Source organism: Falco punctatus (assembly GCF_963210335.1).
Source record: "Falco punctatus genome assembly, chromosome: 1".
Lineage (NCBI taxonomy): Eukaryota > Metazoa > Chordata > Aves > Falconiformes > Falconidae > Falco > Falco punctatus.
In genome coordinates, this window is record NC_137580.1 from 37,273,607 (window position 1) to 37,291,570 (window position 17,964).

At 42.2% G+C, this 17,964-nt stretch overlaps 2 protein-coding genes across 3 annotated transcripts in view; both read left to right on the forward strand.

The window, feature by feature from the left end:
- The window catches only part of NEK1 (NIMA related kinase 1), a 65,392-nt gene extending 57,188 nt beyond the window's left edge, over nucleotides 1-8,204 (forward strand). Inside the window, exon 35 of the transcript XR_013924869.1 lies at nucleotides 4,110-8,204. The gene's annotated coding sequence lies outside the window, so the exon portion shown is untranslated. The remainder of the gene's footprint in view (nucleotides 1-4,109) is intronic.
- Nucleotides 8,205-9,361: 1,157 nt separating this feature from the next.
- SH3RF1 (SH3 domain containing ring finger 1) overlaps nucleotides 9,362-17,964 on the forward strand; it is a 90,561-nt gene continuing 81,958 nt past the window's right edge. Inside the window, exons 1-2 of one of the 2 annotated variants that reach the window (XM_080372300.1) lie at nucleotides 9,362-9,504; nucleotides 11,006-11,494. In XM_080372300.1, coding sequence (XP_080228426.1) covers nucleotides 11,108-11,494 — 387 coding nt within the window. In that variant the 5' untranslated portion in view covers nucleotides 9,362-9,504; nucleotides 11,006-11,107. Of the gene's footprint in view, nucleotides 9,505-9,736; nucleotides 9,861-11,005; nucleotides 11,495-17,964 lie in introns of those variants that run through there. The other variant, XM_080372301.1, reaches the window with a different exon arrangement.

Consider the following 17,964-nt stretch of genomic DNA (forward strand, 5'->3'; position numbering starts at 1 on the left):
CTAATTTTAGATGGCAGTGTATGTGGATATGTATCAGGATTGATTAAAAAACACTTCCATGCACTCACTAGATTTCACCTGGTAAACCAAAAATAAAAATGCCAAAAATTAAGTTACAGCTTGTTCCTGGATTATCCCAGTATTTTGGTTAAAACTACTATGTTTCATGTTATGCAACGCTACCTAGAGTCAAAATACTGTTAACTTGTTCTATGAAAACAAAAGGGGAAGTCATTTCATGCTCCTTGTACCTGACTGTTTATTCTGCCATGGTTTTGCTTGGTTAAGTTACTCAAGAATGATTGTGGGGGTGCTTGGAAAATATTCTGGCTTTATTATTTGCCAGTTACCAATATTTCTTCTGAAATCAGATGATCAGGAATGGAGGGATATTCGAGTATCTCACTGCATCTCAAGCATCTCCATACCATCTCTCCCCACACCTAGAGAACGCATCTGCTATTCAGCAACACTTGCTGGTCATTACTAACTATTCCAGGAGACAGCTCAAAGCTGGAGATCTGTGGCTTAGTTCTGGGAATTGTCCCTTTGCTTCCTCCCCAGTGAATTATTTAACTTCTCTTGCAGAGATAACTGCATCTATGTCAGTCATTCTCTCCCCTCGTTTGTCTTCCCTTCTCTTATTTTTCCAGTCTTTTTCATTACAGGTTGCAAAGTCTTCAACGTATGAGGTAACTCTGCCTTCATGCTCCCCATCCCTGTCATATATAAAAGGAACAGCAAAATAAATACCATAAATAGGAATGCTTCCAGATGCAATATCAGAAAAATGCTCCTTAACAGGAAAACACCTAGCACAGATCACTTGCCAACAACTGTTTTGAGCATAGCTGCCTTAGCTATATTTAAGGACTATGATGTGGATTAAAAAGATATCCTGTTTTTAGTGTGGGTGTGACCTTAGAGAAGAATGGTGGTAGAACTGCATTAGCAGTTTACAGTGATGCTTGTGAACAGGTTTTTGGCACACTTACCCATCGTCAGTGCCCTAGTCACACCCACATGCCGAGAGTTGCTGTTTCCATTTTCTGGGACATGAAGGAAAACATTACTTGAAAATGAGTTTGACTATAGCTCATACAAAATGATTATTTAGGAGGTATTTAAGGGCTGATTCTTAGCTAAAGAGATGGAATCCAGCTGCCTGTTTTCTTTGGCCCTGAGAGTCAGTTTGATATGATTTACATTTTCAGAGCTGGCTTTACAAAGAAAGAGCTAGAGGGTTAGTTTTGAGGCATTTTTGGGGGTGTGTGTTAGTGAGTAAATATTTTACAGCCCAAATTCCTAGTTCTACAAAATCAGTGACTCCAGGCTGTGGGACAATATAAGCACAAAGGCTGGAATTTATTGCTAGTAATGATCTATGAGATAAGATTTTCAACTAAGCCAGTGCAGAGAGGTCTCTTGCCAGATGTGTGGGAGTGAAAGTGACACAAATCTACAAAAAAAAAAAATATCTTTGGCAATCCCAGAGTGATTATATAGCCTTGATAGCCTTGTAGCACTAGCAGCCTCAGTGAATTAATTTTGCATCTCAATGTCTTCATTGACTTAAAAGCCAAGTCCCAAGCTTTACAAAAGAAATCCAAAGTAGTGCCATGAATACTCCATAAATTTATCTCACTTCCTTAATCTTATTTTGAACAAGGACAGTTTGTTGGGGTTTTTTTTCTCTTCATTCCTCTGTTTGTTAAGAACTGTGGTAGCAGAATAATAGTGATTCTGCAAAAAACTACTGGGGAACTTGTCCCTTTATTCTGTTACTTTCATCCCAATACAATTCAAAACTTTCCTTCAGCATCAAGCTACATTGGAAATCCTTGCTTTTTCCTTCACAGATAAAACCAACGGCACACAGATGGTACACTGATCACATCCAAACCTCTGCCTACATCCTTTTGTAAGCATGCTAGAAATTGCAGACACTTGAAGCTGTAAAGGAGCTTCTGTATCTTTCAGACAACACAAAAAGTCTAATTTGTGCCAATGGGAACGCAACTTTCCTTGTAGCCAAGGTTACATTCCAAAAAGGGATGCTTCAGTCAGAGTAAATGCTTTACCTTGGTATACGGACACTGCTTTAACTAGTTGGTGATGGAAATGTTAGTGCACTTTAAATGCTGCAACACAATTTAGTTTTTTATATCCTAGTACACAAACTCTTACAAAACCTATCTCATCACTCATGTATGTTTGATACCACAGCAGAACTGTTTAAGCATGGAAGAGATGTTTGAAAAGTAAACATGCTGATAATTCTACTTGCTTGTCAGATAGCTCTGCCCAGCAGGCAGTTTTAGAAGGAAAATGCTATTTTAAGGAAATAAATCTCTCTGAAAAAAACTAGCTGAGCACGCTTTTAAGAACTAACATGACAACTGGTTGGGGTTTTTTTTTTGGCAAACTATCAAACTGTTGCAGCACTTAAAATTCTAAATGGCTTAGTTCAGAATTTAAACAAGCTAGCAAATTCTTCCTTTAGATTTTGCTCTAAAAACATGAGTTTCATACAGAAATATGCCACATGTTAAACAGGAGCACCTTACCAGTCCCTGCTCCTAAGCCTGAGTGTGGCACAGCTACATTCAGACTCTGCTCCAGGGCAAAATCCAAACTGACTCTCACTGCAGTAGAGATCTAAGTGAAGGGAGTATGGTGCTTTTCAACAGATTTCCCGATTTGGACAGTAGGAGGAACTGCAGGACTCACCGTAAAACACACAACAAACCACAGTACAGCCATATCGTTGCTGTTACTACACGTTTCTCATGCTTTGATGACCACAAAGGCACAAGCAGTTTTTGAGAGTTGCTCCTCTGTGAATGCACTCCCAGTAACTGCTCTTAGAATAAACACCTAGAAAAAGGCATTTGTTAAAACCCACAGAAATTTCTGAGTTTTCATTATGTTGTTGTGTAGTTGCCCAAAAGAGAAGTAACATCCCTTGAATCACCTGTCGTAGAGCCTGTTCTCTGAGTGGACTTGAAAATTTCCCATCTAGAAAGGCTGTAGGGAGTGCTTAAGATGTTCTGAAGATATATTTGGTGTGAAAATGCGATGAGGTCTGAGGTTCCAGCCTGCTACTTTTTGGAGGACACTTTTCTGAGGATAGGACCCTGAGGCTTTGGCCAAAGGTGTTTGCTCTAGGAGGGTTAATTTGAATGCAGGACCCCTCTAGGTAAAACAGCGTGGTGCTGTGGATTCTTCCATATTCATGAAACTTATTGATTAGCTTTGTCTGTCTCACAGGATTTTGGAGAGTGAAGCTGTAAGGCATTTCAGAAATACAAAATGCAACAAAGGACAGAATCCAGAAATTACGGACCTGACTTGATGGATACAGACGTGTCCCAATGCCCACAACCTCCCTCCCTCTGCACAGTCCATGTGCAAAAGTGCCTCTAACTCTCCTCTGCAGTTCCAGCTCCTCCTATCTAATATTGTATTTTTTTATTCAAATAGTACACATGCCAAGTATCCAGTCTCCAGATGTTCAGCTTTTTTCAGATACTTTGGTAATGAGGTGTGGTAATGAAGACTAAGTAAACTTTTATGAATGTTGAATACCCTTTATGATATTAAGTTTTGACTTTTTTAAAAAGGAAAAAAATAACTGTTTGAGCCCCGCAACTAGTGTCATGTTTGGGTTTTGAAAGCTCCAAACATTTGTCACAATGTTCCTCAAAGATCAAATTGGAGTTTAGTCATTTCAGCCCACTATCACTTGTGAGTGGTTGATTATAGTTCTGCCTGACCTCAGTCTAGAATCAGTAATGCAATAATTCCACTTAAACATTTAAATGATTTATTGGTTTACTATTCATATGACACAGCTTTACCCCGTGACTTGTACGTAGCCTTTGAAAGTGGGGAAAACAATAGCTTTTTAATGGCTTAAAATTTCCTAACAATATAGCAAGCTATCAAAATGGCATGTATGTATGTATTCTAAAAAGTCCAGGGCAGTCAATAGCTCTAAAACTACATCCTGAATAATTTACAAAACTTTGGGACACCAGATCTAAATTGGATTGGGATACACCTAGAAAAGGATTGAACCGAAAATCTGGCATGCTCTGTCCCCACAGAAATCTCCCGTGTGGACAGAGCACTAACTCCAGAGGGGCAAAGGAGCATCAGGACCTACTCCACAGCCTGTACAGATGAGGTCTGTAGCTTATCAGCTGCATGCAAAGAAGGCAAAAGATAATTTGATTTTAGAAGAAATTAATTAACAATGGCTTCTTACATTTCTGTACCTTTTTGAATATCTTCACAGCTGTGCCATCTAGTTTGATTTCTTCAAATAAGCATTCCCCTTTGCTTTTTCTTTAACCTTTTTTGTAGTAAGGGCAATGTCAAGCTTGCTGGTTAACGAGATGCAGGCACTACATTCCCAGGAGTATAGCGATCATTTAAATCAAGTTCTTGACCTCCTACACCCACCAACACCTTACTGTATTTCTACAAGGCACAGCAGTGGATGCTGCAGCTAGCTGTGCGGATCATAAGCTCAGTGTTTTCCTGTGACTAGCCAAGTGGAAATGTCTTAAGGTAACAAAGACCTCACCTCAACACTGAGAATTTGTAACATGTTTATTCTTCAATGCCCCGGTCACTTTTTCTGTTGCATATTTCCTCATTGTGACACAAATTATGTTATTACAGAAGCATCAATATGTGCAAAGGTACAATCCCAGCTTCACATTGTCAGAGCTAGCTCACAACAGTAATACACAAATGATACTCCCCTCAAGAAAACAGGAAACTAAGAAGTAATCAAAAGTCAAATGTAATCTCTGTGTTGTCAGGTTTGAGGCACAGCCAGACAACTTTTATCTATACCCCAAGCTACATGCCTAGAATACAGAATAAAAATGTAAAACTAGAAGACAAAATGTACTGAAAGCACAACAAGCCATTTCTCCTGCCTCCTCACAAATACAACAACAGCAGAGATCCTTCTGGCAGGATGCAGAAGCCTTAGCAGTACATTTGTATTACAGTCATTCATCTAGCTATGACTCGTTCGCAACACAGCAAGTGCAGCAGGGGCAGCAAAAAACTCGATTTCCCAGCAAACTGACTGAATTGGTATCAACCATGCTGAGCTCCATGCTGCTAGAATACTGCTAAGAGTAACTGAGCTACGCCATGTAAAGCTAGAACTAACTACAGCATAGACAACTTGTAAAAAAAAGCCAAACAAAATCAAACCCAGAATCAAACCGCAATCCCCTCAATCTCTCCCAAAAAACAAAGCCACAAAATAATCCAATGACTCTGTTCCTTTTTCATTAAAGAGTTAGGAAGAACATCCTTGCTCATATCTGCCAGAGATTGAAGAAACTTGGCCACACTTCACTGTGCTGTACTTGCCAGCATAAAGCCAGCAGTATCAGCATGGCCGTCAGTGATAAACTCTTACTAAATTGATGTCAGTGGGAATTTTGTATGGCCTTTGAAAGGAAATCACCGCTGCATCTCCAACGGTCATTTTACAAGGAAGTAAGATTAACTTTTCCAGTGTGTGCTTGAGATCTATATTGCATGGGAAAGATGAGCTAATGTGGACATTACAAATTGGGAAACATTATCCTTTATGGGGAACAAAAAAAGCTACAAAGAAAGTATATTAAAACAAAACCACGCTTATTCTTCTCAGTAGAAATAATCTTAATGTTCAAATTCATTCCTGAATCTACAAATAAAAAAAGTTCATACTATGACTGCCACAAGACACTATCTTCTGTTATATTTTCTCATAGGACATAACACTTCTTGTCCCATGATTCTTAGTACCTTTGAGTCTTTTGTAGTCACCTCAAGATTTTATGGATAGAATTCACAAATAAATTAAATATGTCTTCACATGTTTATTCTCACAGGCCAGGGTTTCTCTGCTTGGCACTCACTCTAGTTTTGTTTTATGAATCTAAATACACAGACTGTTAACATGGCTTTTACAGGCACGTGGTTATCCTGCCATCAGGGTCACAATCTTTGGTGACACATTCTAGTATTAAAATGGAGATTGGACCTGGCTTTGTTTTTCAGTGCATTAGTGTACTTAATGCTTTCACTCATTCGGGCATTAGCTTATGTTTCAAAAGATTTGCATGATAACAAGTGGAATCCTGTTCTGAAATGTCTTGTACTACCAGTTAGTTAAATTTCCTAAGGAACTAGATGTAAGCGATCATAGAGTGCATGTCAGCCCCTCTTCCCAATTATTTATGATTCCTTGGCAAAAGCTGACAGAGTATTTGCAAAGATATTAAGATTCTATAGGTTTTATGGGAAACAGTAGTCATATCCAAAAAAGATCTAAAATTTAATGTCCCCGCTACAGGAGAAGGTGAAAAAATGTCAAGTTAGCTCTTCTTGTTAGCCTGCTAACTTACCAATTACCCAGTGTTGCTCAAAGCCAGGCACAGTCCCCTTACATTTTAAAGACAGATGAAAAGCTAAGGATACTTGGAAATGTGATAGAAACATGAATTGCTACAGTAGGGTTTAAGAAGGAATAGATGATTGTTTTGGCAGAGAGGGTTGAAGACATGGGGAGGGGCCTGTAGGTTAACTGTCTCACAGAAGAAAAAGAAGGTATTGGCAAAAGGGAAGGAGGAGCACAAAGGACATCATGGGTTTACTGCACCAAGGCTGCTGGACACACACAGGGGAAAAAAAAAAAAAAAAAAAAAAAAAAGAAAAGAAACAAAGCGTTACCAGTTCTGCTACTGACATTCTGTCTTTTCCCATTCTGCCTACCGCCCTTTGCTTCTTCCTTTACCCAATGCCTCCCAGATGAAGAGAAACAGCATACGCTGGAGAAAAAAAACCACAAGTTTTTGCCTGAAAACCAACTTCAGAACTACAATTACAGAAATTCTGAAAACCAACTTACAGAACTCCAACTTACACCAAAAATGTGTAAAATATGTTTTCACAAATATGAACAAATATTATTCGACATTTTAACTGTAGAACTCCAAGATCTGAGTAACTGGAGGGCCTCTTCCTTCAAATCTGTGTCCTTAATAGTTTTCTGTCCCGTGCAATCTCTCCTTTCTTTTCATTACTTAATGAATGGCACGTAAGAACAGAACGGTTTCAAGAAGGGAGGTCTCCTTGTGTAAAAATGTGCGAAGTGTACAATTCCCTGCTTGTGGTTGGAAGTGAGAATGAATAAATGCTTCAATGTAATAGCAATTCTGTTCCTTTCAGTCCTGGCATCAGACTATCGCAGCCACTCCAAGCCAAACACTACATCCATAAGAGGGCGGTGGCGTACATCAGCATGCACACCGACAGCTTTTTACATAGATGGTTTGAGAATTAACTACTGCTGCTGCTCGGGATGTAACATATTTATTTGATACTCTTCAGAATGTTTACTGCTTTGGCTAGTATGCCCCAATACATTTAATATTTTACAGACTTTACAGAAAACATTATCAAAGACCAGCCCTGATAAAGGGCTAATCTTTTTATCCTGCTTGCCTGAACTTTCATCTTGCTTCCCTGGTACACCACCTGTATCGTAAATTCTTCTACTATTTTAGTAGGTATTTTACATTCCTTAGGCAGCAAACTAAGTTTAGACAACAATAATTACATTGCTTACAAAACTATAATGGAAAGGCTGGCGAATTATTACTGTGCAACCTTGATGAGATCTTTTGGAAAAGTTACAGCCAAAAGGGAAATCCAATTGTGAGATGAACTTTTGTTTAGATTCAACAAGTCCCCTATTTTAAACATACTGGTTATCCTTCTTTCTGTAGCAGCAGTGCTGACATGGCAGGTTAGAGGAATACTACAAGACATGGGAATATTCTTCAGTATCAGGTGTTTGTACCCTACTCGTCTATTTACGTTATGATACTCCCTGGAAAGCCTAGATGCAAACCAGAACCCCATCTGCGTCAGTTTTCTTAAACTCCAGAATTCACGGGGGAGGAAGCCTCATTTCTTAATGAACTGTAGATATTTAGCACTTTCAGTATTACTACTACTACTAAAAACATTAGAGATGCATTCAATCCTAATAATCACAGAATTTCATTGCCATAGGAAACAACTAAGCTAACAAATCCAGAAAGCAAGAGAAATGCCAGTCACGCTATCAACTTACTCAAACCTACACAACCCATGGGGGGAAAAAAAAGAAAAAAAGAAAACCTTTTTATATGCACACAAAATTCAGTAAGAAAGACAACAACCTCGAATAGCTCAACACTATACGCAAGAAGGAAGCTTTCGGGCTGCTTCCTCTCCGAGTTGCAGCTGACAAGATAATTAGGATTTTACACATTTCTCTAGATTTTTTCACCATTCATAGGCACAGTGCCTCAGCTGATTTAAAATGCGCTTTTAAAAATTCCTTTTTGCTGTTTTCTTTTACGATCCTTTGTGTCATAGGGCTTACATCCTTCATCCCCACAGTCTTGCAGGAAAGCATTTCACGCAAAACATCTCCAACGCAAGCGCTTCACACGGACACGTGCGGGCCCCAGGAGACACACGCCAGCTGGGGGCCGCACCTGCCTCACCTGATTGTCCGCGCAACAGGTGGCAAGGCACTTTGTGTCGCCCTGGGACAGGCGCGCCCGCCCCCCCTTCAGGCTCCACGCCACACGGACCTTACCCCCGCGCAGCCCGCAAAGGCCTCCGCGCGCCGCCGCACCCGCGGGCCGCACCTGATGCGACAAGGCACCACCTGTGGCCCCCGCCCGCAGCCTCCCGCGCCCCTGCCCAGCGGCGGGAGCACCGCGGCCCCGCGCCCCCGCCTCGCCCCCGCCCTGCGGGGCGCTGCGCCCTGCGCGCCGGGAGCGGGGGCCCTACAGCCGGGGGCCGGTGCCCGGCCGGGAGGGGGTCCGAGCCCCACAGCAGCTCCGCCTGAGGAGCCGCAGGCTCTGGGCGCCTCGGCTGCTCTTTCCGTGGGGCCTGGCAGCCTCCGGGCCGGATTCAGCACAGGGAGCGGGGGGGGGGGGGGGGGGCTGCGAACACCTGCTCGCTTTCTGCACCGCCGCCCCTACGCTGCCAGCAGCCGCCCCTGGTGCCCGGCCGAGCCCCTCCCGCCTCAGAGCGGGCAGGGAGCGCCTCCCCCCGGCGCGGCGGCGGATCCCCCAGCCCGGGAAGCCCCACCCCGCCACCCACGGTACCTGCTGAGCGGGCGGCGGGGAGGAGAGGGCGGCCGCCGCGGCCCGGCCCCGCCCTCTCCCGTGAGGGGGAGGCGCTGCCGCTGAGGGGAGGCGGCCCGGGCCGGGCCGGGCCGGGGGCCGCCCTCGCCGCGGCCCCCTCGGCGGGGCGGTGCCGGGCGGGGCGGTGCCGCCCCTCGCGTCAGCCCTGCGCGGCGGGGAGGGGACGGGAGCCTCGGCGCTGCTGCGGCGGGAGAGGCACCGGTGGGGCCGGCGGCGGCTCCTCACGGGAACAAAGCGGGGCCGGCACAGCCCCTCCGGCCCGCTCCGGCGCCGCACGGTGAGAGTCGGGTGAGGCACCGGGAGGGGGGCGGTGCTCGGCCTCCGCGGGGACCCTCCCGCGCCCCCTGAGGGGCGGCTCGGCGCGGCGGAGGGGCCGCAGGCCTGACCTCCCCCTTCCCCTCAGTGCTGCGGGGCGGGGTGACAGCCCCGTGCCCCGGGCCTGCCCGCCCCCAGCCCCGCCGCGGGGTGCACCTCCTGCGGTGCCCTCCCCGCTCGCCTCTCTCCCCGGAGGGCCCGCGGAGGGGCGCGTACCGCCTGACGCGCGCTCTGCCCGCCTGCCAGTCGCTTTTAAAAGGGGAGCAGGGAGGTATAAATGAATAAAGGAGCCGGTATGGACGCGGAGCCCGAGAGCAGGTAGGTGCGGGGACGGGCTCCTCGGCACGCGTTCGGCGCCCGGGGAGCCGAGCGAGCCGCTTCCGCAGGCCGGCGGCGGGGGCTGGGTGGAGCCGCTCGGCCTCGCCCCGAGCCTGGCCCCGCCAGCCCCCGGCCTGGGACGGGGCGGCCCGGCCGGCCGGCCCCCTGCCGCGCCGCCGCGGGAAGCGCTGGGGCGGCCCTGGCTGGGGCTGCCTTGCGGTGGGGGCTGCCGAGCCCAACAAGCCATTTTCTCCCCTGTGAAGCAGCCCGGTGTGACTTCCCGCAGAATTATATTTTTCAGGGGGCGTTTTGGTGGTGGGATTCTGCTACGCCTTTCCCCCTTCCCCCCCCACTTTCCCCCCGCTTTTGCAGCCCCTCGCTACATACGCTGAATCTGGCCCAGGGCTTGCCTGTGACTCTCTGGCTGCATACGCAGCACTCGTGTTGTCCTAACGATATGGCAGTAGCACTTCCTGCTGTAAATCACTTCGCAGTAGTTTTTGAACCGCTCCTTACAGGCGGCACTGTAATGAACCCTGTTGTCAGTGCCTGTGGTGAGCTTGAAACCCTGTGAGCTAGAGGCTGTTTTTAAGCCTGATAAGTGTAGCGTGCTGCTCTTACTTTCAACAGAAATAATAGAAAAGTAGTCGGCTGTTGGCTTAGTCCTGACATAAGTGTAGTTCCCCTTGCCTATGCCCTGTTGGTGTATGCTGTGTTGTTTTGGACCCAGCTGTAGCTACCTTCACTGTCTTCTTGTGAAAAAAGCTAATTTCAAATCAATCTTCAGCGATACAGGTGTATTAAGCAAAGACTATTAAAAGTAAACTTTATTATAATACTGTACTGGAGATGGCTTTTCATTCTGGAATGATTTGAGAAAATAAAATCACTGAAGACTAAAGTTTATGGGAACTTGAATTTAAAAACCTTAGTTGTTAGCATTTGTTACCAGAATTTAACTAAATAGATACATAAGGTAGACTACTGTTACTATTTATTGCTATTTTGATCTTTCTTTCATTTATTGAAAATATCTACTGAATTAGTCTAGAGATATTTTGCTCTTTGTATGAACCCCTTCATATAAAATTGTCTTGCTGATTCTGTTTCCCGCTTATTAATACCTTTTCCCTCAAAAATTTCAGAGCATGGTCAGAAAAGGAATGGATGTAACATGATATCCTTGAAGCACTCAAAACACGTGAATTCTGTGAAGATTTGTTTTTTGGTTAACTAATACAAAGAAAATGGATGAATCAGTTTTGCTGGATCTGTTGGAGTGTCCTGTTTGCTTAGAACGCCTTGATGCTTCTGCAAAAGTCTTGCCTTGCCAACACACGTTTTGTAAACGCTGTCTGCTGGGCATTGTGAGCTCTCGAAATGAGCTTCGATGCCCAGAGTGCAGGACTTTAGTGGACTGCAGTGTTGACGAACTTCCCAGTAATATTTTGCTTGTCAGGCTACTGGATGGCATCAAACAGAGGCCTCGAAAACCCAGTGCTGGTGGTGGAACTGGTAGCACAAATGCTTTAAGGGTCCCCATCAACACTGTAGCTAACTGCGGATCAAAGGACCTGCAGAGCTCTCAAGTTGGACAGCAGCAAAGGGTGCAAGCACGGAGCCCTCCTGTTAGGGTAAGTACTATGAGATGGTTGTATTTTTTTGTAATTGTATCTTTTCCTGCAACATTTCAATACTATTGATGGCCTCTGCTTCGGGGTAGTCAGTAAATACGGCAAAACAAGTATTTTTGAGAATTGCTGTAGCTTTCTAGCAAAGCACATTGGTGTTCTTATCAGTATTAGTTTACTGTTATGCAAATATCAGTAATACTACTGCCTTATTAAAACTCTCATTTGTTGAGGTAAGGAGAAGAGCAGCATCTCAATACTTTTAACTGTCTTATTAAAAGGAAGTCAAATAGAACAAGATAATTTATGTGGCAAGCTTAAGTGATTGTGAAAGATAAACATCTTGTGAAGAACACTTTAAATTATTCTTAGTTTGTCAGCTGCAAGATTAGAGATTTTGTTTTGGCTCTTGCACTGTCTGTAATGATTCCGACTATCAGTAAATTCCCTTTGAGTTAGATACAATGAATGCTAAACATGAGCAGGGAATTTATGTTCTTGTTGAAGTTGATGAAGCTTTTGTCATTGGCTTCTAAGGAGCTATGCTTTTACTTCTCTTCCTTTAAAAAGAAACCTTTGGACTACTGTGGTCTGGTAAGTTATTTGTACTTTCAGTCTTCACCCCTTCTTTAATTAGTTTTTCCTCGAAGTATTTTTTCTAAGTGGTTTGGAAAAATCTGTGTACTGTGATGGGAAGACATTGCCTTCTGTCTGTACTCCTGTTCCTTGCAACCTGTAGGCTCAGTAATACCTTATAATCAAGGCTCAGTAGTCTCATTTATGAGTATCCATTCTAGAGCCTGTATCAGGAAATATTTTATGAGATGACTGACCTTGCTCTGTTGCATCTAATGACAAGAGAGAACAGCTTCTCTAAAAGGTTTTGCTGCCCGCTACGTGATGCTTGAGTATTCAGAGGTCCTGTGTTTGAAGTGGAGTTTCTAGTTTCTGAATGGTTTAGGTAGTTTTCTTCCTGTGGAGAGTGCTTTAATGTGTATTTGGCAGGACTAGTCTTTATTTTAAAGTATGGCTGAATTGATTTAGTTTACCCAGTGAAGGAAGCCTCACACACGTTTGTCCTCAGTTGTACTTACATGATTGGAATATCTCTAAAACATCTTAGATACACCTCTTAAGTTTGCACAAGGACTTAAAATACAGGTTTTTTTCCACTGGATTGTGTTGGGTTTTCTGCTTTGTAGACACTCTCATTATGTTCTTTACTTTAGAATATAAAAATAATAATTATCATGCTACTTCCTGTTAATGGGTTTTGTTCTGTATATAGATTGATTGGTAAGGGAGGAGAGAAGATGTGTTTGTGTGTTCTTGTTTTTTGTTGTTGGGTTTTTTTCTTTCAGAAGGTAAACCTTAAAAAATACTGCAAAGAAACTTCATCATCAATATCGAAACCATCCTGGTCTTCTCCAGAACCTTAAGGTGTTTACCATAATACCTTGCATTTGCAAAAGCTCTTCAGCTTAAAGCAAAATACCTATATAACTTGATTATACATTTTCATGTTGACTTTTGTAAGTAACTGTGTATTTTCATAGACTGCTCCTCCTCCAAGAAGGCTTCCAGTGCAGCAATGTACTGCATAAGTGAATGACTGCACTTCAGAGTTTCTCAAAGCCTTATTAGAAAAAATAACTTGAATACGGACTATTCTCTAAATTTTCTATAATACCCTGTTGTGCAACGTTTGCATTTCCAGATGTTGTGCAGAATAGAAAGTGATAACATATGGAACGTTGCTTCAGTTTATTAGCTGTGCTGTACCATGTGCCATTAAAATTGTGACCATGTGCATTCCTCATGCAATTAACTGATATTCAGTGTATGCTAGTGATAGGTTTCAGCATTTTACTGTAAGCTATAATACATCTTTGTTTCTGGGGTTTCACAGGCATTCTTGTGTCTTCTTTCCTTTGGGAGACAGGGGAAGATGATCTCCTCAGCCTTTGTCCACTTGGTCCAGAGCCTTACTATGAAGGCAGTACTTCTAAAAACACAAGCTGACTCTGCGGGATAAGAAGGGGGAGATAAGAACTCTTCCTTTTTCTATATGAAAAGTGGTTGTTGTTGGGGTTTTTTGGTTGTGTTTTGGGGTTTTTTTTTTGTTTTGTTTTTAAAAAAAACACAAACTAACTCCAGGAAGCAAATTGCCAATTTAATGGACACTGTTGAAGTGAATGCCCTATTTGTTTTGCTAACTATAACATAGATGGTTGCAAATGCAGTTCCTTTCTGGGAATTAGAGAGAAAAATCTGTTTCTAGATGAGTGGCAGAGTCAGATTTCCTAAACTAATTTTGCTGAAAGGGAACTAGTACATGAAAGTTGCTGTTATATTAAATGAAGTGAACGTGGATGAAGGCTGTCAAGTCATAAACATTCTCGTTATACCCTGAAATAATACTAAGTTCATAAATGCCTTTTCAGAGGATGCCATAATTTTCAGAAAAGGTTAATACAGCATGTACTGCAGCATGATTTCCTGAAGTGTATCAATGACTATGGAGCTGCCAGCCCTGTTACTGCACAGTACTGTGTACATTGCATACTCCCTATATATGTGGTGACACATGGCAATAAACAAACAAATGGTTCCTTGACTCTTAAAACTAATGAAACTGAGTGGGTGGTGGGGATTAACAAATCCTGTGCCTTGTATCTCCCCCACTGCAATAACAGTTTCTTTCTGTAACCTCAGTAATCTTTCACCACGGTAACAACTGTAGTTTCTCCCTGCAAGTTCTTAACCTCTTTCTATTCCCAGCTATTTTGGTGCATAAAGCCTTCTGCACCTTTCCCTGGGTGCCGTTTGGACAAAGGCAGCATACTTGTTGTACTTGATGGAAAACTCTGTTTGCTGACTGCCCAGCTCTTCTGAGTAGCCAGCTTGCCTAGGAGAACAGATAAGTTAGGCTCATGCTGCAGCTTCCCCTCTGGTATGAATGTGAATTTAATGCTTTTCTCTCTTTTTTTAATTTTTATATATATCTAAAAAAAAATTTATATATATATGCATTTTTTTAAAGTGAAAACCTTCAGCTAGGTTGACAGCTTGGAATAGCTTTAAGAACAGCAGCCTGCTGTCAAATCTGCTCAGGAGCAAGTTATTGAGGGCTGTTGAGGGACTGCATAATCATGAGTCTTGTTTTCTTCAAATGAGCATATGAAAATTTTAGGGTACTTACTTAAAAATTTGTGCTCATGTTATTCATCTTGTCATTTTCACGAAGTATGTCAAATGGGTATTATCTTAAGATCCTTATGGTAGTTTCACAAGGGTATGCTTATTGCAGGAGTCTTAAATACAGCTATGTGCAGAAGTTGATAGATGTTGGAGAGCTGTTATAATTTCTCTACTGGAAGAGAGATTTAAGATGATACATACTTAACTTTTCTCTCAAATTGGTGTGTGCCTAAGACATACCAGTTCTCCTGCTAGTTTCTTTATAGTCCAAGTCTCTGAAATTAGCACTGTTCTCTCAGCAGTACCTACAGCAGAGTTGTTTAGATGGTCTGAAATCTCATCACTGTTGAAAATATAGTTTGATAATGTTTTCAGCTGTTCTCTGGACCAGGTGTAGACAGGAAGAGATAGGTGAATGATTCAAATGATCTCCCTTTTCAAAAGAAAGGCATAAACAGCTCAAAAATTGGCTGTGCCTAATACAGTTGATGCTTGTGCTGAATAAGTATCGATGGTGTAATTTGAGTATATTATAGTGTATGTCAGTGTGAATCTTATTGAGAAATGTTACAGTGTAGACAATGGGAAAGTTGTAAAGCTTGTCCCTTTTTTTCTTGTTTTTATTCTGCAAAGCTGATAGAGACTTCTGGTGATACCACTTGTAGTGAAGTCTTCTTGAAATGAGAGGGTAAACGAACATTACAGGCTATTAGAAGATGCTCATCTAGGTGTTAAGGGGACTTTCTAACTGCATCAATAAATTCTTGCTCTGTGTATTGTTAAAACCTTGTCTTTTCTATTGTGAACCCCTACCATCTGAGGTGTTTGTGATAAATACTTTTAAACTGAGGACGAGATAAACTCACAAACAGGGGGTTGTTCCCATAGGTTTCTGTTAATGCTCAGCTGTGTTGCACTGCACTGTAAACCCACACATCCATTCTCATGCTTGTGTAACATGGGAAAGCAACAGTAAAATTCTAAGTTTGCACATACATACTGCCACAGCAGCGGTCATTTGTGATCCAGTAGGCTTGCCTGGCAACTGCTGAAGAAGCTTTAATGTCAAAAAGGAAAATAAATGGAGCTAGATTCTCTTCCCCCAACCATGGTGGTTGAATGTGGGGCAGTAGGGACAAGGCCACCTTCCAGTCCGTGAGGACTTAAGCAGGTCAGGCTTCCCTGTCTGTTGGACTTGGTGCATGATGTTAGCAGTCAGTCGTCTTTTATCCAAACCACCCTGGAGAAGAGAGCTCAGGGTGGCAGCTCGCACAGTTTGACTGTTTACCAGGATTCAAAAAACTAGTAAGAACTGAAACAACAACTGCTGTTGTAGCCATGACACTCGCTGGCCTATTGACATCGTGGCAGAACTTGGTTGTCAAAGGAAACTTCTTAGATTAGAAAATTTACAATGATTGGAAAACAACAATGGGACTGAAAATGTGTCTTCATAGATCAGTAACTTTTATTAAAGGATTGAAAATCAATATGGGGATTGCCAAGCATAGCAGCAGGTGTAGTTTGGAGAAGATGTTTAAATCATCTCTGAATAAGAGTTAGCAGAATAAAACAGTACACAGAAATGTCATTTCAGTAAACATCTGCTGGTCGGGTACTCTTAGAAGTGGCTCACATAGTGATAATAGATCAGACGGTAAAGTATGCCGCTTTTGGGATAAAGATATATGTAAGAAGCAGTGGCTAATGCAGTTAGTTTGATTGGTGGTTGTGATGGTAGGCTGGTAAATTATCACTTGATGATACCTGTTTTTGAGGATAGTGTTTGTAAAAATTTGTACAAAATCTGCTTTCCCCCCTTATTTAAGAAAAGAAACAGAAGTGTATCTTATTGTTGTCTGTGTAGTTTTAATTACGCATTCCTGTGTATATTCCATCCTCTAAAAGTAAGGATTATCAAGGTGCAACTTTAACATGTGAAATATCTTAATTTGAGAATGTGGAGATAGGTGCCTGTTCATATTTTAGAGTGATCATTTGAAAACATTTTGGGAAGTCTCTCTCTAAATTATATATGCATGTTTTTTTCTCTCACACTTGCTGAAATACTAGATTCTGCTTTGACATTTACAATTACTTGTACAATATTAATTACTTTCCTGTAACACTTCCGTATCCTATATTAAGCTAGACAAACTTCAATGGAGGTTATAAATATAAAAGGAAAATAGACTGTCTCTCATGGTATTAATGTGTTTCCTCTCCAAGATGAGTAATTAAGTAAAGACAAGGAGGATAAGCAAAAGGAAGAATTGTCTCAGTATCCAAAGGCGTTGGGCTAGGATTGAGAGCTTCCGGGCGCTTTCCTGGCTCTGCCACAGACATCCTTTATAACCTTGCACAGAGTCATTCAAAGCTCTTTGTGCCTCTTTCCCATCTGCAGATACGACTGATAGTACTTCGTTTGTTTGACTCGCTATTTAATCTCTATACTTTCTAGGGCAGAGATGGACTTTCTTATTCTGGGTATATCTGTAGGGTGTTTTACAATGGGTCCACAGTCTCAGTTGAGGTCAGTAGATACTGCTGTTAATTCTTTAAATTGTTGACTTCCACAGTACTGTTCATAGTCCCATTTCCTGTACCAAAGATGGTCCAGTGCCTAGTGTTACGTTGTTAAAAGGCTTTAGGTTTTGGATGTTTAATAGGGAATCCCATAAATCCTTCAGTGAGGAAAAGCCAGATGGTTAAAAAAAATCTGTGGAAGCTGGTGTTCTGTTCTCCAGCCAGAGAAATCTGCATCCGATGGGCACACTAGTGTATAGATTTGAGTTTTGAAAAGAATAAAAAGAGAGTATCTAATGTGAATGGTGTTGGTAGTACAGAAATATTTAGTTCCATGCTTTGAACATTGATAGCAATCTTTAATCTGCGAGCTAACACTAATCTGCTTGATAAAATAGCTGCAAAACTAGTGTAATCCTTTTATTTAGAAAATAATTAGGTTTTTAAGTAAGTTGATTTATAAACTAAAAACCAAATCCATAGTATATAAATGTGATACTTTAATCCCCTTTTATTTTGTTTCCAATACCCTTTTTTTTTTTTTTTTTTCTGGTGTATTAGTGGAAGATACTGTTGTATGACTGCTTTGTTTTCAGGTGGAAGAGGGGGCTGTGTTTAAATTGGAAAATGAAGGGAACTAATATTCCTCCATTTCTGCAATTCATTTAAAACCACCTACCTGAAATAAAATGGTGTCTTTCTTTTTTATTTTCCCTCCCTCCATTTTAATTTGGCTGGTAAGTTAT